This window comes from Solea solea, chromosome 13, assembly GCF_958295425.1.
Source record: "Solea solea chromosome 13, fSolSol10.1, whole genome shotgun sequence".
NCBI classification, from domain to species: Eukaryota; Metazoa; Chordata; class Actinopteri; order Pleuronectiformes; family Soleidae; genus Solea; species Solea solea.
The window spans coordinates 22,292,031-22,319,567 of record NC_081146.1 but is presented as its reverse complement, the minus strand read 5'-3'; the positions used below and the strand labels follow the sequence as shown (position 1 = coordinate 22,319,567).

The 27,537-nt window shown below is 41.7% G+C and overlaps 3 protein-coding genes across 5 annotated transcripts in view; 1 reads left to right on the top strand and 2 right to left on the bottom strand.

The window, feature by feature from the left end:
• Nucleotides 1-5,532: 5,532 nt before the first annotated feature.
• rbm42 (RNA binding motif protein 42) lies at nt 5,533-10,590 on the top strand. Of its 2 annotated transcripts, none has more exons than XM_058648211.1 (12): nt 5,533-5,662; nt 6,094-6,150; nt 6,929-7,058; nt 7,164-7,233; nt 7,532-7,603; nt 7,842-7,996; nt 8,353-8,517; nt 8,674-8,808; nt 8,915-9,032; nt 9,340-9,437; nt 9,568-9,664; nt 10,077-10,590. In XM_058648211.1, the coding sequence occupies exons 2-12, from the start codon at nt 6,095-6,097 to the stop codon at nt 10,187-10,189; spliced, it is 1,209 nt and encodes a 402-aa protein (XP_058504194.1). In that variant the 5' UTR covers nt 5,533-5,662; nt 6,094; the 3' UTR covers nt 10,190-10,590. The 2 variants fall into 2 exon arrangements, with proteins under 2 accessions (XP_058504194.1, XP_058504192.1); XM_058648209.1 differs by having other exon boundaries at nt 5,535-5,878.
• A 384-nt stretch (nt 10,591-10,974) lies between these two features.
• On the bottom strand, nt 10,975-20,507 carry ppox (protoporphyrinogen oxidase). Its single transcript, XM_058648208.1, has 13 exons — nt 20,359-20,507; nt 18,321-18,407; nt 17,390-17,524; nt 17,139-17,254; nt 16,859-16,991; nt 16,484-16,628; nt 15,861-16,054; nt 15,054-15,114; nt 14,236-14,354; nt 13,957-14,070; nt 13,456-13,605; nt 12,350-12,392; nt 10,975-12,262 (listed from the first exon to the last, which is right to left on the bottom strand). Exons 2-13 carry the CDS (start codon nt 18,402-18,404, stop codon nt 12,126-12,128), a joined length of 1,431 nt encoding a protein of 476 aa, XP_058504191.1. The 5' UTR covers nt 18,405-18,407; nt 20,359-20,507; the 3' UTR covers nt 10,975-12,125.
• A 1,520-nt stretch (nt 20,508-22,027) lies between these two features.
• dyrk1b (dual-specificity tyrosine-(Y)-phosphorylation regulated kinase 1B) overlaps nt 22,028-27,537 on the bottom strand; it is a 41,990-nt gene continuing 36,480 nt past the window's right edge. For both annotated transcript variants that reach the window (XM_058646750.1, XM_058646749.1), the window contains exons 7-13: nt 27,069-27,205; nt 26,401-26,547; nt 26,088-26,228; nt 25,570-25,690; nt 25,151-25,333; nt 24,764-24,867; nt 22,028-24,380 (exon numbers count right to left, since the gene is read on the bottom strand). In XM_058646750.1, coding sequence (XP_058502733.1) covers nt 23,865-24,380; nt 24,764-24,867; nt 25,151-25,333; nt 25,570-25,690; nt 26,088-26,228; nt 26,401-26,547; nt 27,069-27,205 — 1,349 coding nt within the window. In that variant the 3' untranslated portion in view covers nt 22,028-23,864. The remainder of the gene's footprint in view (nt 24,381-24,763; nt 24,868-25,150; nt 25,334-25,569; nt 25,691-26,087; nt 26,229-26,400; nt 26,548-27,068; nt 27,206-27,537) is intronic.

Genomic DNA, 27,537 nt, shown 5'->3' with positions numbered 1-27,537 from the left:
TTTCATGTCACGCCACAAAAACCTGAGAAGTGGTTTGTCCTCTGGTAAGAGTCTTACTTGGTGGAACATTCCTTTAATATCTCCGGTCATAGCAACTCTATGTTGGCGGAAACGCAGTAGTACACCGAGCAGTGATGGACCTAATGTCGGGCCAGGGAGGAGCTGGTCATTTAGTGTTTGGTCTTCATATGTAAAAGAACAGTTGAATACAACACGGTGTTTACCATTATGCTCTACCAAGTGATGGGGAATATACCATGATTCTTGTGACCCTGTAATCTGTCCAGCATCAAGCTCTGCAACATAACCGGTCTCCTTCAGTTTGTTGATCTCATTATTGTAGATATCGGCCAATTTAGGGTTTTTCTCAAGTTTGCGCTCAGATCGGCGTAGAAGTGGCATCACCGATTCAAATGGGGCAGTCAGTTGTGGTGCATTTTTCTTCCTCAGCAAAGGGGTTGCATAACGTTGAGTTCCTCCTATGTGTAATCGTCTGGTCTTTGCATTCAAAAGGTCCATGGCTTCTTGATCTTGTTTTGATCTAGTGATTAACTTTTCATTTCTGAAGGGAAGGGTGTCTACCTGCCATAGTTTCTCTACATCATGTTTTAGCTCAGCATAAGGGTTAGCTTGTGATGTGAATAGGCATTGGGTGGAATCGTATGACTCACCAAGAGAAGTAGGTCCTTGTAGGGCCCATCCAAGCCTTGTTCTCACTGCAGCGGGTGCTCCCCTCGGACCATATTGGATTCTCTCCATCGGTGTGATGAGGAATGGGTTGTCTGATCCAATGAGGATGTGTGGCTGAACTTTAGAGAAAGATGTAAGTGGGAGGTCACGTAAATGTTGGTAGCGTTGCTTGAGTTTCTCAATTGGATAACTCTGCTCAACAAACATGATTGTGTCGGCGGTGAAAGCCCTGTCAATCGAAAATTTTCTCTCAGGGCATGAGGCAGCAGATAGTTTGAGGTTTACTGTTCTGCCTTCTAGGGTCTCTGTCTGCTGTCTCACTGTGCGCAGCTCAAGGGTTTCTGACTCTCCCTCCAAACCAAGATACTTAGCAGCACCTGGTAACAACATTGTACGTTCTGAACCATCATCTAAGATGGCATATGTATCAAATGTCCTATTTTTGTGGAAAAGTCTCACTTTAACTATTTTTAGTAGTACTTTGGGTGACATACTCTGTGGGTTCACATACAGCACCTTTGATGCTGTTTGGGCTTTATTTACATCGTGTAATACACCTAGGTGTCGGCCATTACATTTGGGGCAAGGTTTCCTCAGGGTGCAATCCGCTGCTTTGTGGGTCCTCCCACATCTCCAGCATCTGTTTTGTTCCTTCAACCATTTTGTCACTTTGTCGGTGCTCAGATCTTTCAAGCTTTCACAGTTTGTGAGGTAATGGGAGGTTGACTGACAGTATGCACAAGGATACCTCGTTTGGGGTTGTGGCTGATATCCTGATGCAGCTTGTCCTCGTGGTGACCTCCGTTCAGCACTGTGAAAAATGGTAGCCGATGGGGATTTGAATTTTTGACCTGCATCTCTCCTTTGAATTTGGGGACCACTGATTTGAAGGCTGTTAGCTTGTGCCACTACTGCCTGACATTCTGACTCTCCTTCCAGCCATGCAGAAAAGTCCACCAGGTTGTAGTGAGTATTGGAAGAGGCTGAGCGGGTGTGTCTAGCAAAGTTGGAAACTAGCTCTACTGGGAGTTTACTCAACAGTCGCTGCACATGTGAAGCACAGGCCAGTTCTGCATCACCTTCTCTTGATTTTAGGGATTGTAACATGCCAACCAATGACCTCACTCTAACGGCAAAGTTTTGAAACCCTTCAGCATCTCCACGAGCTAATTTTGGGAGGTTTAATAGGGTCTGGATCTCTGTTAGGGCCAGTTGATGTGGCTGACCATACTGACGCTCTAAGGCTGCCAGCGCCTTGGTGAAAGGTTGTGGGTCATGGGCGTAGGAAAGTGCAATATGGCGAGCAGAGGGGAGACGTAAATGATCCAATAGAATATGGAATTTGTACAGTTCAGTTTCCTCTGCAGGTAGCAGGTTAGTAAAAGCCATCTTTAACATTACAAATTCATGAGGATCATTATGAATTAGATAAGGGAATGAGGGTCCCTCAACTCGTGATGGATATCTGTAACTCACGGTTTGCCGTACAGGAGCCGCCGGTAGCAAGAAACTCGGATTGGGGGGAATTCCTGTAAACTGGGGGGCATATGAAACGGGGGCTGACTGGGATACAGAGTATTGAGGTTGAGGCTGTTGCACAAGCTGGTGAGGCACATGATGATGCTGGTATGAAACTACATTACTTGGGTGGTATGCAGACGGCCTTGAACTGGCTGATGGAGCTTGAGGTGTAGGGATAGGTGGAGGCTGCATTGCACGTGAGGGGGGCAGAGTCCCCTGAGCTGGTGGCCACTGACTGTGAAGGCCATAGCCAGCTAAGGCTATGCCAGCCCCAAGAGTTGGTACTGTGGGATATGTTTGAGGGGGGGGGGCATGGGAAGAAGAGGCTTGTGGCATATGGGTTGGTAGCATTTGAGGAGGCATGCTAGGTGTTGGTTGAGACAAAGGAGGGCGAATTTCATGCATGTGGGTAGAAGGGGCATCAGAAGATAGGGCTGATCTTACAGGCACATAGAGACCAGATTCTGAAGCTCTTGAGACTGAGCTTTGAGGCATATATGAGGCAGTTACTGGGTTTGGTGGTACATGAACTAATGAAACTGAAGGTAATGGACTCGAGGGCTCCTGCTGTCGAAACTCTGGCTCATGTCTCACAAAGGTAATTGAGGGAGGTCTCTTCTGTTCACGTTCTAGGTTCAAGGTGGAGGGCTTATGGACACAAGGAAAAAGTGTTTGGACTGATTGGGAAATCTTTCCAGGGTTTAACACAGGTACTGATTCGGTTAGGTTAGGTTCAGATTGGGCTTTCTCACACTGAGCTCCTGTGTCAGTCGGTACAGGCTGGTTCCATTCATATGCTGCTTGAGATTCCTGGGACTGTATGCCAAACTCTTCCTCTGAACCTCCCTCTGAATAACTCTGTTCATACTGTTGAACTCTTCCAGTTAACTCTTGCACCATACTCCTTAACTGTGCTACTTCCTGTCTTAATAAAGCTGTGTCTGAAGTCTCTACTCCAGGTTCTGCACATGCTTTTGTTTGTGGGGGGGGGTGCCTGCCATGAAGTTCGGTTTGGTAATCTTGTAGATATTTCGGTGGCGCCCTCTGTCGCTGTGGCCTTCCTTCCTGTTGTCTGCCATCACCGTCGTCCTCATCAGGTAAAACAGCATGTGGATCCATTTTCCAGCATAGATATTCACTCCGGCTCGAAGGACCATGAAAAAAACTGTAGACTATATTGGCGGTGATTCGCTGAACATCATACGTTGGGTGCACATTTAGACACAGGATCCAGTGGCGGCTTTGCGAGTTCCAGTATTTTATTTGTAAACAGGTGATGAGGGGTAATGGTGGATGATTTTGTCTATGAAAATGATAAAGGAAATATTACAATATAGAAAGTATCAAATATACAATAAGAAATTAAGTTGTCCTAGACTTACATCAGTAATGCATCCACTCTTACATTCCTCTCTTAGGCAGAGGGTTAAACACAGGAATCTAATATAATGAAACACAAACAATAAGTAAATCTTCAAACAAAATGTGGTATCAACCAAATGAATCAGTAAATGAGTGAATGTCTATAAAACTCACAGCAGTGTTCCTTTGTTCTCCTGGATTTGTTTGGAGGGAAGAAAAGGGGGGTCAAAGGGAGGAAGGGGCGGGTTATATAGGGTTAGGGGCGTGGTCCAGGTAGGTGTGGCAGTGACGAGGCAGGTGAGGAGGAGACAGGTGAGGTGGAGACCTGGGATTTTAACACCATGGATAAGTGTGACCATCAGACTATTCAACTCATGCCTTTAATGCATGAACTAATGCTAGAGCCATTTCATCTACTGTACTTCATGTGTATAGAATCTTTAGTCCATGGATATTTTTCACTCTTGTTGAGAATTTAGATTTTGAGAAATCGTTTCAAGATTCCTGCATTTTTATAGATGCCCCTGATAATAATGATTGTTCTTTGAAGCTCTTCATTAAGAAGTAATGTAACACTTTGCCTCTCAGACAGGGTTTGAAAAGTGTATTGTTTTGCTTCTTGAAACCTCTGAATCACTTTTCCTATCTGTCTTTTAGGATACAGTGCCTACAAATGCCACCTTGACTGTGTGCAAAGCAGCCATCATCACTGTGGCTTTTGCACAAAAGTCTTTGTGAAAAATGTTTTGTCCGTCAGTATAAAACCTGCTGCAAGACAGCAACCACAAATATTACAGCAACTTTGGCATCCACGGTGACTCCAGCGGCCACTCCAGCATCCATGGCGACTCGGCGTCCACAGCAGACCATCAGAAAAAAAATGATGCAAAAAACAAACATGTTTTTGCTTGCAGTTATGGGAGGAAGTTTGCTCACTTTACCAAGGAGGGCAGAGCAACACTCTAAGACGACCCACCGCCTGTCCTCAGGAGCAGCCTCAGGCTGCACTGTGGTCAGTAATACATGCTACATGGATTGTTACAAACACTGAATAAGGGAAATTAACTTGTAATGTTGTTAGTATTTGTGTCTCATGAGGGTTATTGATTCTTCTTATTATTTTATGTCATGTTCATGTGTGTCTTTACATTTTTACTGTATAATTTTTGAGAAATTAATCTTCAAAGTTTTCAGCCTTATTCTGAGATTAAAAAGAGACAACTTTGATGCTTAATTACTCAAAATGTATACAGTAAAACTGTTTGTTAATGACTGAGGGAGTAGTCAGCATGCCCCTGAAGTCAACCGTACCAACCATTGTCAGAACTTATGGGCCAAAGTGATGTTATTGTACAGTAAAAATTGAGTTTTGAGCCTTATTCTGAGAATAAAAAGACAACTTTGAGGATTAATTTCTCAAAAATTATACAGTAAAAATGTTTGATAATGACTGTGGTAGTCGTCAGCATGCCCCTGAAGAAATGACTCTGAAATTATAAAAACATACAGATAAAATACATGCGGTATACAGGCCTGAAAATGTTGGAAATAAACCAACAAATACCAGATGAAACGAATATCATTCAATACATCTCTATCAATAACCTGGACAATTATAGGCCTATGAGCAAACCAGGTATACAGTTAAATACTATCATACTGCCACCTAGTGGTAGCGAGGGTAAACATCACTGTCTGTCTATTATCTCTACTATCCTCTTGGCTTTTATTTTGAAGGCAAAAAAGGCAAATTAAATAGTCAAAACAAACAAAATAGGGCCGTTTATTTGAATCTGATTTTCTCATTTTTTGATTTTGACAACAAAATCAAAAATTGGTTAATAGGATACATATAGCAAGTCTAGTCTTCACCCCATGTTGCGGCGTGTGAATGGACGTAAACCTCTTGAGCGTCACTCCTTACCGGTTGGTGGCGCTAGTGCACCAATACGTCGTTTGCTAGCCGTCAATAAACAAAGAAGAAGACAGAAGAAAAGCGTTATCGGTTGTCCTGTTTGAACACAGCTCGTGGGTTTTTACTTTTAATTGCGTTTTATTTTTTACAACAAGTTCAGCATCAGATCGTCGGGTGAGTGAGTTGTAGTGTAGAAAACAGTAACCGGTTAGTGTGGTAAGGTTAGCGGTAAGGTGTTTGCGACAGAGGAGTTACTTCGATTGCTAGCATAGCTAGCTCTCCTGTGTGCTAGCTGACAACATCGCAGAGTCCGGTGGAAAAGTCAGACTCGTTATTTACTGATTGAAGTCTGTGTTTTTCTCATTAAAAGCGTCTACATCGTAGATGAAGGTCAGTATTAAAACCATGATGTGACCAATGTTACTGTTTACTTCTCTCAAACTACTGCTAATGTTGCTAGCCGCTGTTCACTTCAGCTGTAGCCTTCAATCAAATGTGAGCCCGAATCAAAACAGTGGAGCCATTTTGAGATGAAGCTACTGATCGAATACAGTTAGTGTGTAATTCACCTTCAGGTCTCTGATGCATGTTTGTTTCTCTCGCAGCATGGCGCTCAAGTCAGGAGAGGAGCGTCTAAAAGAGATGGAGGCAGAGATGGCTCTGTGAGTTCACAACAGTCTTACACATCATAACAAAAGACAGTTAAAATAAGTTGATCATTGCTATTGTTTGCATGTTTGGGATACGTGTGAATGAGGAAAGTTGTAAAAATGTCACGTGTGCTTGTCTGTCTCATATCGGCAACACACGGTGATGGTTCATTTTGTAGTGCCACAGTGAGAAGTCTGTATCTTTCCTTTTATTCCAGGACCATGTGATTTAAAATGATCTTATGGCCCCCACTTATACCTGGTATTAACATCCATCCAGAGTCCATGCATGCTCAGGGATGTGGTTTTTGTGATCAGATCATAGGATGAACTCTTAGAGCTGTCCATGTGTAATCAGATCACCCAGGATGGACCTTAATACCAGTTCTGAAAGCAGTCCAAGATTCTTGCCTTCACATTTCACACATGTATTCACTTTACTGACTTATTTATACATTTTGGAGTTGAGTCAATGTTATTTCTGTAACATATGTAGTATTATTGGTGCATGACCTGTCAAGTTGGCATTTTTGTTTCATATTGAATCAAATGTTTGTGTGAGTGTGTACAACTATCATAAATGACATAATCCCAATCCCTTACTTCCATTCCCTGCTCAGTCTCTCATGGATTTAACTGTTATGTTGTCTGCAAAATGTATACACACACCTCTAAAAACCAGGTCCATTCAGATTAAAGTCAAGAATTGGGCTTTAAAATTCAGTTAATGAATAAAAATGTTAACGGTCACCCTTATGTTGTTATGTATCTACATTTTATTTGGCTGTAGTTTTGAGCAGGAGGTTCTTGGTGGACCAGTACCAGTGTCAGGAAGTCCACCTGCATTGGAGGCCGTCCCTCTGCCTGTTCCAGCACTTCCACTCATACGATCTATCATAGGCACCAACACCTACAGACAGGTTTGCAATGTTCTGATAGTAACTGAGTAATACTTTACCCTCCAGAAGATGGTGCTGAGGTCATTCGGTTTTTCTCAACGCCCCTGTCTGTGTCTTCTCTCTTAGGTCCAACAGACATTAGATGCCAGAGCTGCTAGTTTTGTTGGTCCCCCACCCCCGGTCTTTGTGGGACCAGGTAAAGTGGAACTTGCACATGTGCTCATGACAAAATGAAAACATGTTTGGTTTTTTTTGTTATTGTTTACATATTCTTTTTGTAATATCACAACGAAATGCCTAATTATTTAAATTAAATTATTCAGTCTTTAAATGAGTTACCGTGCTAGCTAAATTTGACTACATATCCCACAGTAATGTCCATATTTATGTACTTTCCTGTCAAATGACAGCTGGGCCCTTTCAGTATCTGTGTTTCTGTGCTGTGCTCTGGTTACACACTGTTGTCCACTCACTGTGTCTTGTGTCTGTCCCAGTCCCTCCAATACGTCCTCCTCCTCCTCCCATGATGAGACCAGCCTTTGTCCCACACATCCTGCAGAGGCCTGGTAAGGTCACCACTAGTCTGCTTGAAACCGTATTTCTCCTTTAAACACAGAAGCAGGTTCTTGTCATGGTACAATCATTTAATATTGTTATTGATTGATTTTTATTAGAGAACAATTAATATGAAGAGTGTCAGACTGAGTTGTTGTTCAGTGGAAACCTGCACAACTGTTGTTATGCATTTCTCTGCCTTCATGTGGAACATGCAGTATGTTACTATAAATTAAACACTGTTGTCAGGTGGTCAGAGGCTGCCGATGATGCGTGGTCCTCCGGTAGCCCCTCCTATGCCCCGGCCTCCTCCCCCTCCTCCCATGATGCTTCCCCCCTCCCTGCCGCGCCCGACACCTCAGGGACCTCCTCAGTCCATCCAGCACATGATGGCTCCACCTCAGGTCAGAGCAACAACTGTCTCTCTTAGGGCCAGGAAGTTAAACTGGGGCCAGTTTCTTAGTGTCAACACCATTTTTCAGGTCTTCCAAAAGAAAACTTTTTACTTTGACATTATTTTAAAGCTGCAGTGTGTAATGTTTTGTGATTTTTATTATTCTGCCTCTGGTCTCTGTAAACATGACACATTTGTATCGTGCATACTTAATCTAAAAATGGGCTCTGTTAAGCAAACTATCAGACCTGGCTGAGGCAGTGTATGTATGTATGTACACAGTATAAATCAAGTCTGAATGAGTGATTGATAATTTTGTGACCTACTTTGTATGACTCCTTGTGTCTTTGTGTCTGTCTCACTCAGATCCGTGATATGGTCTCTATGGCGCCTCCCCCGACCTCGAGACCGCCACCTCCGGTCAAAGCCACGCAGTCGGTTATCCAGGCAGCACCGACCGTCTACTCTGCTCCTCCTGCCCCAGTCGCATATAAAAGAATAGATGTTCGGGCTCAGAGACAAGCCAGAATGGTATCTGTATTCTCACTATTGTCACTGTTTCTGCGTGATTTAACGTCCATCATATTTGTTAACAGTATATTTGAGGACTAAAGAGACTGTATCAGCAGTCACAGGCATGCATTTATGGGGCCTTCAGCTGAGTGTGTGTGGATGTGGATTTCTCAGGAGGAACTGGCCGCTCGGGTCGCAGAGCAGCAGGCAGCAGTGAGGGCAGCAGGTCTGCTGGACAGGAAGGAGAGTGACGACAGCGGCAGCGTGATTGGACCCAGTATGCCTGAGCCTGAGCCTGCCCACCCTGAGGTACATGCAATCAACAATGTTCTGGTTAACAGAAAATGGCAAAAAGATTTAAAAACAAACAAAAAAACATTTGCATTATATATACACACACTGTTTTGTGTTTCAGCCCGTGGAAAGTGTTACAGAAGACAAGAAGAAAGGAAAGTCAGACAAGATGAAGAAGTGTATCCGTACTGCAGCAGGAATATCGTGGGAGGACCCCAGTCTGCTGGAGTGGGAGTCAGGTACAGAACACTGCAGCTGTCACACATTCAGTACAAAACCACGTGCTGTTACCGTGGTGTCAGTGATCTGACTATTCACTATTCCCTCAACTGTAAAGTATTTCGTATTTTCTTTTGTCCTTTCAGGGTTTTTAATGCACATAAATACAGGCTTATGATGGTTTCGCTCACTGCCTTTTTGTCTGTTTCTGTTAAGTTATTCAACAGAGACTGTTCATACACAGATTCCTACAATGGACAACAGTGACTGAAAATTAGACAAAAAGAGGAGAATAATAACATTCTACTTCTGTCCTTTTTGTTGCAGATGACTTCCGCATCTTCTGTGGTGATCTGGGTAATGAGGTGAATGATGACATTCTGGCCAGAGCCTTCAGCAGATACCCATCTTTCCTCAAAGCTAAGGTCGGTCTCTGCTGTGCTGTTGCCCTGTAAACACCTATCAAAAGTTGGATCCTCCAACCAGAGACAACGAATAATAGTCGTGCAATATGATTAATGTAGGTAATGGATTTTGCTGTTTGTGTGTCATCAGGTGGTGAGAGACAAACGTACAGGAAAAACCAAAGGGTACGGCTTTGTGAGCTTCAAAGATCCCAACGATTACGTCAGAGCCATGAGAGAAATGAACGGTCAGTCTCACCAGACCTTCCTTACCTCTGTCCGTCACAAGACTCAGGGCCAAGACAATCTTATCACATTCTGTGTCCACAGAGCTCTGGTTTCTCAATCCTGGCCCTGGGGACCCACTGCCCTGCATGTTTTAGATGTTTCCCTGCTCCAACACACCTGATTCAAATGGTCAGCTCATCAGCAAGCACCACAGAAACCTGATCATGACCCATTATTTGAATCAGGTGTGTTGGAGCAGGGAAACAGCTAAAACACGCAGGGCAGTGGGTCCTACAGGACCAGGATTGAGAAATTGACAAACCCTGTCCTTGTGGACACGGAAAGCACAACTCTGCCCTTTAAAAGTTTAGCAGTTCCATTAATATTACATTATTAATTAGTATGTTTTGTGCAATTTGTTACTTGGTCCAGGGAAATACGTTGGCAGTCGGCCCATCAAACTGAGGAAAAGCATGTGGAGGGACCGAAACATGGAAACGGTTCGCAAGAAACAGAAGGAGAAGAAGAAACTGGGCCTGAGATAGTGGCTGATGAAGTCAGAGTGTGTGTGTCTGGAGCCGTTTCCTCATGTGAACTCTGGATGATGATGATGTCCAGAGAATTAGGTCTGGACATTCTCTGGAGTTTACCATTCACATATGACCAGCACAGCAGCCAAATTTTCCATTTTTAAAATCATTTACAACAGCAGCAGAATCACTGGAGGATTCAGGACACTCGCCAGGTTACTCGCTGTGGATTATACGTTCGCTTCAGAGAATGTCCAGACGTCAGTGGCTTGTCTGAAAGCAGCTTCTGTTTGTGTTGTGCTGCACAATAGATGAACACAACTATTATTTTGATTTGTCCCTCAGATGTCTGTACATTTATACAAAGTAGTAACTTTTTTTTTTGCTTACCTTAAATAAAAAAAAAAATAAAAAAAACTTATTATGGTTTAATTTCCCTCATGTGTAAAATTATCTCTCATTGAAACCTAAGTTCTATTACCTTTAGTTCTGGCTTCAAAGTGAGCAAAAGCCTAACTTTGTCTGTTCAACACAGGCCCCGGTCAGAGTGTGTGTGTTTGAGATGTTTCATATGGTGTCACTTACTCCCTCTCGTCGCCTTAAGTGCAAAAATCTGTATAAATAGCAATTAAATAAGTTATTTTTCACCTTAAATGAATATTCTTTGAAACCAACATCATTCTTGGTCAAAATAGAACACTGCCACCTGCTGGATTACCAAGAAAATGACACCACACCTGTGCCATACGGAGGAAAGTGGGTCCAAATGAGGCCAGGACTTAAAATTAGAAGCATAACAATGTGGAACACAAGATTTAATGTTATAGTGGAGATGGGGAAAAAATAGGTTTCAATGGCAGCGCTTTATTTACATACGAAGAATGTAACTTTTTGATTTACACTGCATTTTGGATATGCCAAAGGAACACAAGTCAAACACTTTTAAATAGCACAAACTATAGAAACATTTGGCAAATTTCATGCCACACTTGCAGACACCGCTGCAGTAACAGCATTTTAGTTTACTAACGGTGATTTTATCTTATTTAGCTTATCTGTGTAATGTGACAGGCTGAGTCACCACATAAGGGAAATCTTTTTTTTTTTCTTTCTTCCATGCATGTGTGAAAGTGCAGTCTTCGTACTTCCTGTTTCTGCTATTGTTTTACAACAGTGGCAGTTGTCGACTGCCATAAAATGAAAATTAAAGTACAAACCCCTAGTGTGCATTCATTTTATCAGAATAACTACTAAAACAAAATAGAACACCTTTTTAATTTAATATCCCCCAAAACTGCCATAACTTGTTTTGACAGGAAGTAGCTGCAGTTCGCACAAGTATAGAATAAAGTGTCTTTCCAGTTCCTGCGAGAAAGGAAGGAGAGGTGTTAGGGTTAGAAAGATGACGGCTGCTGGTGTTCTTGTGTTCTCGTCATATTTGTGAAACAATTCACTTTTTAAGTGGGAGACATTTAAGGTAACACATACCTTTATTGATCCTCCATAGGGAAATTTCAGAAACAGAAGCTATTGGCGGGAAATTACAGAAGATGGAATTTTCCTCCATTTTGAAAACCAGAATTGGAAAAAAAACTCCCCAAATGACTCTTAATGCTGTAGTATATGCCAGGCCTGTAGGTGACACCTTGGTGTATGTGAATAAAGCTAGCGTGGTTAAGGGTTAGGTTGGAGAGGTGGGGGATATGACATTATTTTCCCATTGGCTATATACACGAAAATGGTGGTGTTTTGAGAATGTGTATTCCAAAGAATAGCGTTTAAAGGCTCCAAATATCCTCGATAAAAAGCCGATATGATACAAAACTTTTGCGGATTTGGCTGAACTCGTTCTTGTGTGTCCACACATCTCTGAAATAAATAAAAAAATAAGTCAGGCACGAGTCAATTCAGCCTGATTATCTTAACATAGATAAACATCCACGTTGTTGGATCAGTGTTTCATCTCCAGCAACTCCTGCACAGCGGTCCGTCCACTGAAGATGACATCATTCACTGACACGCCGTCATAGCAGGCACCGACCAGAGACAGTGGGAGCTCGTTCTTCTTTATGAAGCTACGCATGGACTCTGTGAACACACACACACACGTTAAAATGTTTCACTGCACCTTGTTAATAAATCATCTTTGGATGCAACATGAACATCAGTACTCACCAACTCTCCTGTGGTGTCCTTCATAGTACTGAGGTATACAGTCCTGACAAGAGACAACAGCAAAGAGTTTGACACGGTTTCAACCACAATCAAGTCGAGATGCAGTAAACAGCTTGGTTTTCGCTCTCTGTTTCGTTCTGATGTGCAATAAAGACGGACACTTTATTAGGTACACTTGCTTAAATGCTTATTAATCAGATAATCACCTGCAGAAATGGTCAAGACGACCTACTAAAGACCAGACAGCATCAGAACAAGGAATTTAACTTTTGACTTTTACACGGCAGGGGTGATAATCTACTGGGATTAGAGTTTACAGAGAGTGGTCAGAAAAAGCAAAATACCCAGTGAGCAGCCGTTCTGTGATGTCTGAGGGGAACTGCCAGATTGGATCTAAATAAAGGCAATGGTCACCCAAATAACCAGTTGTTACAAGGTTCACAGAAGACCATCTCTTACAGGGTTACAGCAGTAGAGGACCCCACTGTCTGATACTCCTGATACTCTACTATACTAAAGGACAGCACCCACCCACAACATGGACTGTTTACACTCCTGCCCTCAGGACGGAGGTACAGGAGTGCCAAATGCAGGACCAGACGTCTAAGGAACTCTTTTTACCCCACTGCCATCAGAATCCTTAACAGCTGAACAGGACTACAATAATCTTGTCACCTGGTTACACTGTCACTTAATCTGTTACCGTCACTTTAAACCTGACACATGTCACTTTAAATCTGTTTGCACAGCATCAAATTGCACAACCAGTGTTCACTTTATGTACAGTTCTTCTTCTTGTATATATGCATACGTTTACACTTATTTCATGCATATATATATTTAGTTGTTTTTGTTTGGTAATATTTATATTTATATTTTCCTTATGTATATTTATACTATTTTACAAAAGCATTTCTTTTCTACTTTATGCTGGTGTTTTTGAGTGGACAGCAAAGTAAGAATTTCATTGTACAGGGAAACGTGTTTCTTTACTGTGCATATGACAATAAACACTTTGAATCTTGAATCTATGTGCCCCCTGTACCTAATAAAGTGGCGGGTGAGTGTACTTTTGTTTGAAGTCTGAATGTCCCATTTGGTTTTACCCTATGCACTGACACCAGACTCCAGCAGGGTGAGCTGTTGACTCCCAGGTGGAAGCTCACTGCGTCCGTGGCTCTCTCCAAGAGTCGCTCCTCTGTTACCATCTCTGGAGGCCCAAACTCTTCCTGGAACCAGGCTCCGCCCATCATCACCTGGAGGACAGGTCATAATAAGTTAATAGCAGTAAATGTGGAGGGAATATAGCATTTTTAATTTCTAATTTCCTTGGTAATAATAACTTTGGTAAGCAAGGAAATATGAGTGAACTAAAAGTCAAGGGCTGGGTCATAGTTTTTTTCTGATTGCTGCGGTCGTCCGCAAATACCTTGTACAGACGAATGTGAGCATGCCTCCAATTTGCCCCGCACAATATGTGCTGACTGCACATTTTCAGCATGTGAGGACATCTTGGCTGGTCATCACAACTTTAAAACCGCGTCTTACTCCTCATATTAAAGTTAAATACTGTCTAAGAATGGGTGTGTGTATGTGTGTGTGTGTACCGTCAGTCTTGTGGTCTGTCCGTCACTTCTGTTGTGTTCAGGGAAGGGAACAGAGTCATAGACGACACCAAGCAAAGCCGGATCCTCCGACGATGGAAGCAGGTGACCGAAACCCTGACCACACAGTCACAGAGAAGGTTGGATCAGTGTTTCATCTTCATGACGCTCAGTATGAGGAATAGCAGAGAATGGAACTGGCAGGATTTGTTAAAGCTCCGTGTTGATTAGCAAAGATTTTTGTCATGAAGAAGACAAAGCACGTGTGTGTGGCGTTCTTACCATCACAGGCAGGATGGAACCGTCGTACTCCAGATTTACCACAGCGACCGTTACCGTGGCGATGTCCTGCAGCTCTTGAATGAGAGGTTGACAGGAGGACGGCAGTGCAGAGGAGAGGGCTGGAGGTGGGACACAGAGGAAACATGATTACTTTATATGAGGCAAAGGTGTAAAAACAAGAATGATGTTCTTATTGTATTATTGCAGATTTATTTATTCGAAAACATTTTTGGCACAATTTTATTTGACACTTAAAGTACTGAGAAGAATTTTACAATCTCAATTTGAAATTCAGATGTTTGAGGCCCCGCTCCTGGATTTAAACTTAAGCAAGCACTAAACATTGAAATATAATGATTTTGTCCTACTTACAAATCAAAATCAAATCATTTGATCTCAACAGCGTTCAAAACTGACAGTGTCATAACTGAGATCCCTTACATATTGTTTGTAAATAAACTACATAAAAAGGGATAAATAATAATAAACATGTATCACTTAAATGTGAATAAATTTAGGTTTTTTTCCCCCATCAGAGCAAAGAATACAGTGTGTTTCAAGTTATTAGTTAGCCCTGTCTAACACCCACTTGCAATACCTCCAAAGCCCACCAGAGGGCCACGGTCAAAACTTTGGGAAGTGTGAGAGTGCAGCTACTTTGGGGCTTATGGTTGGAACAAAGCAGGTTTCAAGTACAGATCAGGTAGTGACAAGAAGCCCTGGTGTATGTGTACTTTGTAAAACAGGAGGCAGGAAGGGTGAAGCATAGGAAACAATCCACTCATCTCCCTCCTGACCTGAGAGCCACCACCACTTACCTTTGGCAGGAAGGGCAGAGAAGATGTGATCAGCAGATACAACGCCATTCTCCAAATGGATCTACACCAACACACACACACACACACACACACACACACACACACACACACACACAATATACCAGATGACCTTTAGAAATCATTTGACCAAAACATCACTCCACTTGAGCTTCTACATTTCACTGCAGTGAAGTCATGGAAACGGCAGGAGAGCAGGAAACAGAAGAAGAAGCAAAGGAGCAAATATTACTACAATAAACAGACAACACGCTTTCTGATAAAGTACTTTTTTGATCTGGCTTGGCGCTCTTTATTTCCGTCTTCAAGTTGCACCTTCAATCCGTCTTCCGAGATCTGTCTGTACTTTATATAAAAAGTGGACATAGTTGGTAGTAGACGTTAGCCAACAGTGGGTGACTCCACCAGTTGCAAATATAATTGTTTGAATGAAAATTAGCTTTAATGTCCCACTTCATTTATAACGTAAGTGGGTAAAACTTTTCCTAAAGCATTAATGGTCTTAATCCCTAATTTCAGTTTTTCTTCAATAGAGGAAAATTAAAAAATGTAAATCCCATTTAGAAGAAAATAGACAATAAAGCACAGCACATAGGAGTGGACACCAGTGTGACATCAGTGAACAGCTGCAACCAGAGGACTTTGGACTGTGTTTATGGTGGTGACCTGCTTACGCCACCAAAGGTCATTTTACAGCAGCTGATGGAAACACACATATTCATTTTCCTTTACTGATTTTTTAAAATTAAATAATGTACTATCCCTATCCTTGGAAACCAGGTTACTGACCTTCCAACCAGCGGCTGAGGGACAGATGCGCTGAACAGCTGCGTCTCTGTGAAGCTCCACTTTGCCACTCTGTTGAAGGTAGTCACTGATGGATTCTGGGAGAGACTCTACTCCCCTCTTCAGGGACCACTGAGCCCACGATTCTTTCAGAGACCGCTGAGCCAGAGGACCAGAGACCACGACAGGAGAGGGACCTGCAGGTTTTTACATGGACAGCTTCAGTGAGACATCAGCACACAGATTACAATTAGTATGACTAAGACGGTCACGTCATCGTTTTCCAGTTGTAGTCAGAAGTTAAAAATCTGACCCTTCAAGTGGGCTTCAAGTTTAGGGAATGTCACAGGCAACAAAATCCAGTGATAAACACGATCAGTCATATTATTGACTATAGCTTTAATTGTATGGTCTTTCTAATTCAGGAGGAGTGTAATGAATATTTGTGATGATGTTTCCTTTAGTTTATAAACACCTGAAGTTCAGTGCCTGTCTTTTTTATAACCATTTCTGTCCTCGTTCCCAGAGTCGGCCATGTTTCCACAGGAGTCCAGAGCGGACAATCCAAACACTGGATTCTCAGGAGGACGTTTACGTATCTTTAAATGAGAGAGTGAAGTGTGTACCTGAGCCCAACAACATGCCCAGTGTCAGGGAACCTCTGCGCTGCTCTGCGTTGTACAGCGGTGGAAAACAAGAGCGCACACTCAACTTCCTGCAATCGCCTGCAAAGACACCACGGCACAGACTGTCCACAGCGATGTCTGCCAGCTGGACACACACACACACACAAAGACAGAGAAAGACTATAATTAAAATAACCCTGGCTTTAAAATGTGTACTGGATGAGACCACATTTGATCAGATCTGTTGACCATGCCCTTTATTCAAATACACAGAGACAGTTTGACAATTTGCAAGAACAAAATTATGATTTTAACGAGTCGGATTGTACAGATGTGTCTGCTGTCACTCAGGTGAATTGTTTATAGATATATCACCTCCTGTCCAAGTCTCCGGGAAACAAATGAATGGATGGACTCATCGTCCTTTTTGCTTTTCTTCACCAGTATCTCCTTGGCAACACTCAACAGGAGCGGACGAGAGAAAGGCGGGACAGTCCGCAGAAGTCCGCTGAAACAAAGATAGAGAGGATTTCAACGAGCGCAGCACTGGCTCAAAAACAAAACAATCACATGAAAACTAGTTCTAAAAGAAAGTTAACAGCTTATTTAAGTTTATTTATTGATCAAAACACAAAATGGAGGAGCAGAGTCTGACCTGATTCCTGATGGCATCCTGTGAAGCTTTCCCTTCACGTACAGATACCTGTTCTTGGCGGCAACATGACTGTAGGTGATGGGAAGAAGCTCCGCCGCAAGACCCAGGTCTTCCACCTACACAGACATGTATGTGTTTATATGAATCTTCAGTGTAAAATGATCATTAATGAGTCGTTTAAATATGAACACACTCCTCACACACACACACACACACACACACACACACCTTGTTTCCATTGTAAAACTCACCATATTGAGTGTGTTGCGTCCCACTGCCCCAGCAGGTCGGATTCCTCTGGGTCCATGTTCAAACACGGCACCGTCTGACCTCCTGGTGGACCAGAGCCAACCTCCGAGACGGCTGCTGGACTCCAAAACAATGACCTGGAGGTAGAAAAACAACAAACTTGTGGAGCTCTCAGAAGAATTAAAAAGTGTAAATAAAATCTGTGATGAAGTGATCAGGGTTAGAAAATCTAGTCAGGACACAGGAGACAGGAATATTATGAACTGAACTGTAGATTCAAAAAATGCACAAAGATTTATTTTGTAATACTAGATAAAAATGAGAGGAAAACACAAGATATGCTACTTAACATTTACCTCAAGTGAGACTAAACCACATTTTTATAGGAGACAAACAGTGTTAAATGAGAAGTAAATTATATTTTCTACAACGTCAACTCTTAATTGCCTTAAAACTTCGCCAACAGCAACAAAACATGTTGACAACAAAAAACTTACTTGTACTTGTGGCCATGGATACACACAAACTGAAGAATTAACTGAAACTCTTAATTAGACAAAACTAAACACTATTCACTGCAATCAAGTATGCACAGGTGGAGCCACAGAGCTCGTTAAGCCTTGTTATGTTTCTTCTTTGAGGTTTTTTTTTCATTTTTCTTTCCACAATTAAAACAAGAATTTTGCCTGCAAAGCAAATACTGAGTGTATCCTCATTACATACTCGTGTGTGTGTGTGTGTGTATATATACATATATATGTATATGTATATATATATATATATATATATATATATATATATACATATACATATATATATATATATATACATATACACATATATATACATATATATATGTGTGTATACATATATATAGAAAATATTGGCTGGGAACAGGGAAAAAAGTAAATTCAGGATTTGTGTGTGTTTTACCTTCGTAATCTGGGGGCTTTTGCACAGATAGTAAGCTGTGGCCAAACCCCCAATCCCCCCTCCAAGGACTGCAACAGTTCTCATTGGCTGAGTGGGGAAAAAACATAACATTTAATCAATCACTTAATCAAAATTTACAAATCATAGTTTGCCTCATTTGAGTATAACTGAAGATAAAAGAATTCTCCTTCTTTACACTTCTTGCTTTAGGGGGGCAGAGGTCCCTCTTGACCTATCACTTGTATATAAAATAACATAATAGTAGTATAATGTGTAAAATAATATGATCATTTATTATTTATAAGTATACAATGATTGGATGAATTACCATTATGTACAGGAACTGAGTGAGCTCTACAAAGGCGGCCATTTTAGACCATTTTGATGTTAACTGAAGGCTACATAGTTTCTAAATATGCCAATGCTAAATACGCACAATATAAAGAATACACATAATGGCTGCACGGCACTACTGATAGTCTGAAGTCTTTTCCTGGTTTCCTTTATATTAATAAAACAACTTAAGTCACTTCACTATATTATTAATACACAGCTTTTGTATGCTGCTTTGAAATGTATCAATAATAATTTTATAATTTAGTCTTAACCCTCTGAGGTATTTGATGATTCCTACCCTGAGGGTAAAGTAGCTGTGGACAGACAGGGTGTGTCTGTGTTCAAGAGCCTGTTGATGTTGATATGAGAGACAGTTAGATTATCAGCTATCCGTCCATATGACCAATCAACACAATTCATGTTTTTAAAAAGTCCATATTTTTTCTTGTAAAAGTGTCACTCTTGCCATCACCAGACCATGAATATAAATCTACAATGCCAGCTCACTAAAACATGCGATAGTTAATTTAGACAATTAGCCTTTTCTGTAAGAGGCAGGCAAACATGGAATTCAATATGAAATGAAATCCAATTAATTAAAAAAATGTAAATAATAAAATATATCATATACAATATATAATACCTTACCATGTTAAATGTTAGCTTGAATCGAATCAGAGATGTACCCATTTTTTAGCTAAAACTATTTTAATCGACATAATTGTAAAATGGTGGAGTGTGCTGTGATATATGTATTATATTGTGCTGCAGTGTCATGCATTTGCAGTTTTTAATAATGTATTTTTTACCAATTAAGATTCCAACTAGGGACTGGAGATGCAAATTAGGAATAGATGTAAAAAAAATAATTAATTGCATTAATTCCTTCATTAATTAATAGGTAATCTCAGCATCTCCCTGGTTTTGGCTGCTAAGTAACAGACACGACAGAGGCACAATCCTACATGTGCCTTTGTTAAAAACATCTCAGGCAATTTCCACGGCCGTTTGCATATGCAAGAACACAAATGACTTTTTCATAACTTTTTTTCTGCCAGCTCCCTCAATACATTAATACATTTTGAGAATATTTCAGACACAGTCTGAAATATTTCAGTCTCCCCTTGTGGGTTTTTGGTGTATTCCATTTATACCAGAGTTTGGAATTGGGAATGGGGAGTGGCGTTTCCTGCAAGTTAAACACTTTCCAGTTGAAAAGTCTGATAAAAACAAACAAACTTCCAGTTGAAAAGTCTGATAAAAACAAACAAACATGGAGGAAAAAGTAGTTCTGGCTAGCATTTGTTAGCAAGACAAGTTGTTTGTTTTTTTTAAATCAGGAATGGCAGCATTTGCCTCTGTTGCAGTGTGAGGTGGCTCTGACCTTCCAAATTAAAAATCCAAGGAACGCCCCCTGAACTCGGAAATTTCGAATACACCAGAGACACCACATTGAGCCCCCCTGGACCGTTTTGCCTGAGACCCACAAACTTCCTTGAACCGCATCTGATGTCAGTGAACGTGCAGCACGTAAGACAAGCTGGTCCCCGGCCACGAGCACTTTGCTCGGCAGGTTGTCGCTGCCCCCCTTCATTATATTATTTCAGCACTGTCACTGTGAACTTAGCGTAGCTCAGCGTGAATGGAGTTAAACACACAGGACATGGACACATTCGCGCCTGTCAGTCAACGTAGCTCTTACCGTGATGTGTGACGTAAAAACCCACGAACAGAAGCTCCGTGCGCCACGTTTCCGCTGCGTGTCCCCGCCGGCTTTAGGTTTAAAAAATAAAACTTCCCCACTGACGGTCCACTTCACAATTAACGTCCACAATCGTTCGTCTTCTGCGAGTTCTGTGTGGCGTTTGGCAAACAATGTAAAGACCCATTACTGCCCCCAGCTGGTGTGGAGGATATTTACACCCGGCCATAGTTATTCACTGTTTAAATTTTTTATTTTTATATATATATATTTATATACATATATATATATATATATATATATATATATATATATATATATATTAATCACAGATGAATGTTGACAAATATTTACATTATAACTTCAGTAAAATCTGTAAATAAGTATAGATAAAGTGTATTAATGTCAAGGTAGAATTAGATTATTATTATTGTTGTTATTATTATTATTATATTATATTATTATTATCAGTGCTATGGAAGAACGTATAGAATGTAATTAGAGGTGCTATCAATGGGTTTTCCATGCATTAGAATTAGGCTGCTGGCTTCTGAACGATTTATTTATTTTTTTTTAAATAGCTCTTATTTACCTAGTTATTTCCACATAATGAAACTGACTCTATGTATCTATAATAGTCAGTATTATAAGAACATGAGAGAACAATGTATGTTTTATTTGATGTATATGCTCTTTGTATTTCTGTTACTTTTTACTGTTAGATATTTTTCTTTTTTTGTTATTTTTATATTTTGTGAATATCAATTTTGTAGGGACCTAATAAATATATTGTTAGAAAATCACCCAGTGGACCATACATGTCTAGACTGTATATTAAAAGACAGTCTTCTGGTTTAAACAGATTATATAGTGATATATTAATATATTTAATAGCCACCAGGAGGCGACTCCTGAAATGGGGTTCATGGGAAAATGTGCATAATTTTAACTCTATAAAAACCTCAGCAAACATTTCCCTGATGTGTTATTTGTCTCCATCTTAAGTTTGAGGTCTTCTTCACCAAATAATCATGTCAGTCCTATAAATTATGTTCCCATTTAGATTAAAAAAAAAGCACAGTATGAGTGGACACCAGTTTGATGATGGTGATGTTTGCAAAAAACTCAACATGACGTTCATACTCTAATGGATAACGTCACCAGCTGTTGCCACATGATAAAACCTGAGTCGCATTGTCAGACCACTGAACACAGTATAGTATTCTTCACCAGCAGCCCATGGCCAAGAGGAAAGGAATTATGCTCGTAACTGGAAGGTTGCTGGTTCAAATCCTGAAAGAAGTCAAGAGCTGGGGTGCCACTGGGCAAGGCACCCAATCCCCCATTGCCTCCCTACTAGTGTGTAAAAGGGATGGGTTAAATGCAGAGGTCATTTGTGTGTTTATCTAATTGATTATACCAGGAAAAGGTGGGGGTTGGGTTTGAAGATTTTGGTTCCTGAGACACTAAACCTTGAGCTTGATGCATGACAGTGTGGGTGAATGAGTGAATAAATGACAAAAGTGTAAAGCACGTTGAGTGGCCATCAATACAGACAATTTACCATTTGCAGCACGAGTCAGGGTTCCCACACCTTGGCTGATATCAAATTCAAGGACTTTCCAGGACCAATTCCCTCAAATTCAAGGACCAAATGTGCAGACACAGCTTAAGATAGGAGGGCAACTTTTATTGATTTGCAGCGAGCTCCGCATCTGGCCAAGAGGTTGTCCTTGGGATCTTGGTTCAAGTCAGTCTTTGTCCTTTTCTGTAGTGAAGCCAGAGATCTTGGAATTTGCATTTCTCAGGCATCACATAATTTGCTCTCTCTTGCTTCTCTTTTGGAATCTCACGCCAACAGCTGAGACAGTGTACATTGGCCACCTAACTTAACCACTTTCTTGCACAAAATTCAAGCACTTTCAATGACCCACATCAATTTTCACAAAGGATTTCAAGGACCCTTGGGAACCCTGATGAGTATATATAGCAGGCCTACCCGGTAAAACTCCAGCGTTCCATGTTCACTGTGTGTTTTAACTAAATCCAACTACTTCCAAAGGAACAAAATGACTAAGTATTAACACCAAATGGGTGGAAGTGAGGCGGAGCGTCACAGCTTTACCTGGACCACACGCACGAGGTCATGAGCTGGATCACAGTAGCAGGAAGAAAAGTGGAGATCTGATGTTTGTTTGACTTTGGTGTGCAAAAGTATACTCTTTATTCTTATTATATATCCAACTTTATTTTGCCCCAACCCCTCCCCTCCACCCAGCCCCCACAACCGGTGGCATTCCCATGTCACCAGTTACTGTCACTGTTACAATAGCCAATCAGAGCTCACCTGCAGAAAGAAGGCAACCAAACAAAGAAGAGCAGAAAAAAGGGTTACTTTCAGTTTGTTTTTTCTTGTTAAATAGTAATAAATACATTGAGATGCAGTGGTTCTTACTTTATCCTTTTCTCTTAAGCAGAAGGGTTAAAAAGTTTTTTTTTTTTATTTCTGTTTCTATTTCTTTTTATTTCTTTAATTGATCTGTGTTGGATCTTTAGCAGCAATCCGGACCAGTTGTCATGGTGATTAGCAGCACAGAGAGGAGGAGCTGTCTGGAGGAGAAACACAACAGGAGGAGGAGGAGATGTAGAATAGAGCGGGGAAAAGAGGAGGATGAGGAGGAGAAGGAGATCCCTATGAGCACCAGCACAGCATCAGTGTCCTGTCACCTTCTCCTCCCTCCACCTCCCTCCCTCCCCCTCTCTCTCTCCGTATTCTGCAACAACGAGCAGGCAGGCGGGGAGCAACAGAGGGAGGACACGAAGTCAAAGAAAAAGTGAGCTGAACACAGACAGGAGAGAGAATCCATGAGTCCTGAATCAAACATACAATATGTTGGTGTTTTCTCCCTTTGAAACCAGCTTCTGTCTTCTTGATGCAGCGGTAATACATACATATATATGTATACATATAATATATATATGTATGTATGTGCGTGTGTGTTTGTGTGTGTTAAGACTGCTCACCTCTAAAGGCTGCAAAATTATGAAAAATGCTAAAAAAGAACAAAAAAAAACAAAAACTAACCAGTGTGAACATGTGCTCTCTGTCCACTGACAGTGGAAAAGCATGGCTCCTCTCTTTCCTCTTCGTCGTCCTCCTCCTCCTCTCCAGGCTTAAACAACAACCAAGTAGAACACACAACTCCTCAAACCCGAGAAAGAAAAAAATCAAATATTAAACAACAATAATAATAATATTAATAAAAACAAACTTGTCACAATCATTCCTTTTCCAATTACAGTTGCAAAAAAAGACAACAAACTAAAACCGGATAAAAGGAGAGTTTTCCCAGCATCCTCCTCCTTCCTCCTCCTCCTCTCATGCAGTAGAAACTGTCTCTTTCAGCACAAAGTTCAACTCTTTGTCTCTGAACTCTGGCTGTTTGTGTGTAGTTGTAGTAGTTGTAGTTAAAATTGTATGGCTTTAGGGCATGGTTCAGGTTTTATCAAGAGTTGGCTGGCCCCTCGTCTGAGTCCGGCCTCCCTCTGCCCCCCGCAGCGGGGTTATTGTTGTTGGAGGCAGGGTAGTAGTCCTCAGGGGTCGGGGCTTGTGGCCCTGGGGCGGTGGGGGCCGTCCGAGTCCGGAAGGCAGACAGTCCAATTGGCAGAGCAAGGGGCAAGGAGGCTGAGCCAAACTGAGAGGCCTCCATGGAAGACACCGCCCCCAGGTGGTGCAGCCCTAGGGACACGCCCACATCCATGCTGTCACTCATCTGGGGCGAGGATCCCTGTTGGCCCCCCCCTCCACCGATGCCCGTCTGTCCGCTCTGCCGCAGGCCACGCCCACCATTCCCGTGGTGGGAGTAAGTCGGGTGGGGGTGGTGGGCGGCGTCCAGGAAGTGGCGCTGGTGTTGCTGGGTGGCAGCCGGCTTGTGGAGCAGCAACTGGGTGTATGCTGGGTCCTGACCCCCACCTCCACCATCACTGCCTGGCCACATCCTCATCTGCTGCTGGGAGGGAGCCTGGGGGAGGAGAGTCGTGTCAGAAAACAAGAGGTGAAACACCATCTAACCGCGCACCATGTGACAGGGTGATCAGGGTATGTGATCAGAGTGGGGCTGAGGAATTTTGACCAGAGTGCGTAGAAAATAAAACAATTAAAAAAAACATGATAATTTTATTATAATAAATAATAATCAGAGTCACCTTATCTCTCGCTCCATCTTAATCTAATTTCACTATATCAGTGTGTGAAGTATATGTGAGAAAGAGGAGGATGATGAGAGAGCAAATGATCTTATTGGGAACAAAGTCTGTAGCTGACATTGCTCAGCCTGTGCGGTCAAGTTAAAAAACAAAAAACATGTCTGGTGTACAAAGGACCTAGTAGTGTGTGTCTGTGTACCTGAGGGCTGGTCATCTCATAGTCTGAATGTGTAACAGCAGAGTTGTAGTAGCGGTTACTGTAGCGGTAGTTGCGGTTGTCATTGGAAGAACCACTGGAGCCACCTGCAAGCAAAAGAGACCAACATTCGGTCAGCTGCCCAGACTCATTTTCATCACGGTGACCTTTTTAACAGTTTATTTGAAAACGTGTGTTTTGCAGTTGATACTCAGGTGGTATAAGAAGTTTGAGAACCCCTGGTCTACACCAAGGGGCGAAAATCACAACACTAGAAACACACAGTTCCCTCTGTCCTCTCTTTTCACTGCACATTCAACACACATGCGTCTTGATCCTAAAGGAGGTAAATTATGTCATGGACAAATGAATCTTCAGAGTGTATTTTACCAGAGCTGGAAACAGAGCTAGTAGTGGAGGTTGAATGGGAGTGGTCCATGGCAGGAGAGGTGGATGTCGATGAACTGGTGTTAGTTCCTTCATCTGTCGTCTTCTTGAAGAAATTGTGCTGCAGGGCGTAGAATGGCGTGATGCGGCTTTTAGGGTCATAGTCCAACATGCGCAGAATCAAGTCTGGAAGAGACACAAAGAGGATTGTTAGGATGATGATGAGGACAATGTTTGGAAATATCTTGGTGAAAATCGGTCAGGTTAAGACTGATTTTTGCTCCTGGGTGAAAGTTGTAGGACATTGGTCTAAATAGTCATGTACTATATATGGAATGTATTACCAGTTTTCCCACGTTAATCATACAATAACGTCACCAATCCTTTGTCCCCGGTGCGAGTCCACACAGCTGTTAGTTTACCTTTAAATTTCAGGTAGTCGCACGGGGCGTGTCCTGGCTCTCCTGCCCTTCTGCCCCCTGGGCCCCCGGTCTCCACACCTAGAATCTCATGGAGACGCCGCGTGGCTGGGGGCTTATACTCCTGCAAAACCACATGTTCCATTACAGTCAAATTCAGGATCCTTCAAAGGGTGTTACTGCACAGCCATGTGTAAATGTTTTTGTTTTCACTGCTTGCACTGATTCCTTAGCTAAGTCACATTTTATCACATTAAAAAATATGAATTATAATCCATAACAATCCATGTGCTGTACATAAGTAGATTTTGGCTCTGGACAGTTGTGCTTTTCCTACAGGAAAAATCTGTTCCCAAACAAAATGGATACCTACAATTTGCAGAAGGGGTTGTAACATTCACTCTAATTCACAAAACTTCTCCTCATTTAGCCTGCTTATGTTTTTTTTCAGTTTTGCCTGATAAAAGACACAAGAGTAATTCCATTCTAATGAAAATGAAAATGGGACTGAAATCAAATACCTTCTTGATGTCCTTGTTCTTCTTCACTGTCCACAGGCCGTCTGAAAGCTTGTCAAAATACTTCCTGGCTTTAGGAGCTGCATCTAACATGTGGCTGGGAGGGACTCCCAGGACCTCCACAATCTTATTCATCTGGTCGACCTGCAGCAAGTACACACAAAATATGAGTCTAATATTTCCACACGACCTTCTAAAACACAATATACAACATGTAGTCACAGTAAACTGTAGCTAATGTGTGAGTTGATCCTCACTACAGCCTAAAAATTACTGGGTCTGCACCAACGTGTTTCTATACTGGTATCACTTTTACCTCATTGGAGCCGCTGAAGAGAGGCTCTCCTGTGTGCATCTCCACCAGGATGCATCCCAGAGACCACATGTCGATGGCCAAGTCATACGGCATTCCCAACAGAACCTCAGGAGAGCGGTAGAACCTGCTCTGGATGTACTGATAGATCTGAGAACAGAGCAAAGAGGAGTTCAAACACTATGCACCAACTGTGGAAGAAGTTGTTTCATAATGCATTAATCTGTGTGTTCCAAAAATGTATTGATATTTAATTTTGTCTTTAAGACGCCTACATTTAATGAAGCCGAGGTGTCTTATTTTGTCTTGTAAAACGACAAAGCTCAAAAGTATTCAGTTTCTAATGTTTTTAGCTTTATTTTTAATCATCAGTTGATCTGTCGATTCCATTTTGTCCATGAAACTTAATAAAATGTTGAAAAATGTCTTGATTCAGTGAATTTTTTCAGTGATTTAAGAAACTGAAAAATCAGAAAAGAAATGGATTAATTGTGTGACCGATTAATAATTGATCATCTATTGGAGCTATTCTTTATCCAACATATTCATAAACCCTAAACCCAAATATCTGGAATTAGGTTTGGGTCACGCTGTACAAATGAATGGAAGAACAATGCAGAGTCCTGGGAAGAATAGCTGTGTGTGTGTGTGTGAGTGAGTGAGTTGCTCACCCTCTGTCCGAGCTGGCAGGAGGAACCAAAGTCGACTATCTTGATGGCAGATCTCTTGGGGTTACACAGCAGGATGTTCTCTGGTTTCAGGTCGCAGTGGATGATTGACAGCTCCGGAGTGGCCAGGAATAATAACGCTGTGTACAAACAAGACATCATTCAAATGTTTTCCCCCCATAAGAACACCTTGTGCTCAGCTGACTGCTGGAGACAATGGTCAGGGCTGGATTTATTATCTGGTGAGTGAACTGTCAGTCAATTTATTCCCATTAAGAAACAAATACAAATTTAACAACATTTAAAAAAGAATTAAATCTATGATATGTTTCATTTCGTGGATATGTAATTCCTCCAGACCTTACAAGCAGTGTAACTATAATTTACACCAGCAGAGGGCACACAACAACCCAAGTATAGATGGAATTAGCAGGAGAAGAAGTCAAAGAGCTACACCTGCACTGGGACACAG

Excerpts from the sequence above, each read along its gene's own strand:
- rbm42 (XM_058648211.1), top strand. The coding sequence starts at position 6,095 with ATGGCGCTCAAGTCAGGAGAGGAGCGTCTAAAAGAGATGGAGGCAGAG. Across the intron at positions 7,234-7,531 it reads CCCGGTCTTTGTGGGACCAG|TCCCTCCAATACGTCCTCCT; the intron begins GTAAAGTGGAAC and ends TGTCTGTCCCAG. Across the intron at positions 7,997-8,352 it reads ACATGATGGCTCCACCTCAG|ATCCGTGATATGGTCTCTAT; the intron begins GTCAGAGCAACA and ends TGTCTCACTCAG.
- ppox (XM_058648208.1), bottom strand. The coding sequence starts at position 18,404 with ATGAGAACTGTTGCAGTCCTTGGAGGGGGGATTGGGGGTTTGGCCACA. Across the intron at positions 16,055-16,483 it reads GGGCATGTTGTTGGGCTCAG|GTCCCTCTCCTGTCGTGGTC; the intron begins GTACACACTTCA and ends AAAAACCTGCAG. Across the intron at positions 12,393-13,455 it reads GTCTGGTGTCAGTGCATAGG|GACTGTATACCTCAGTACTA; the intron begins GTAAAACCAAAT and ends GTCTCTTGTCAG.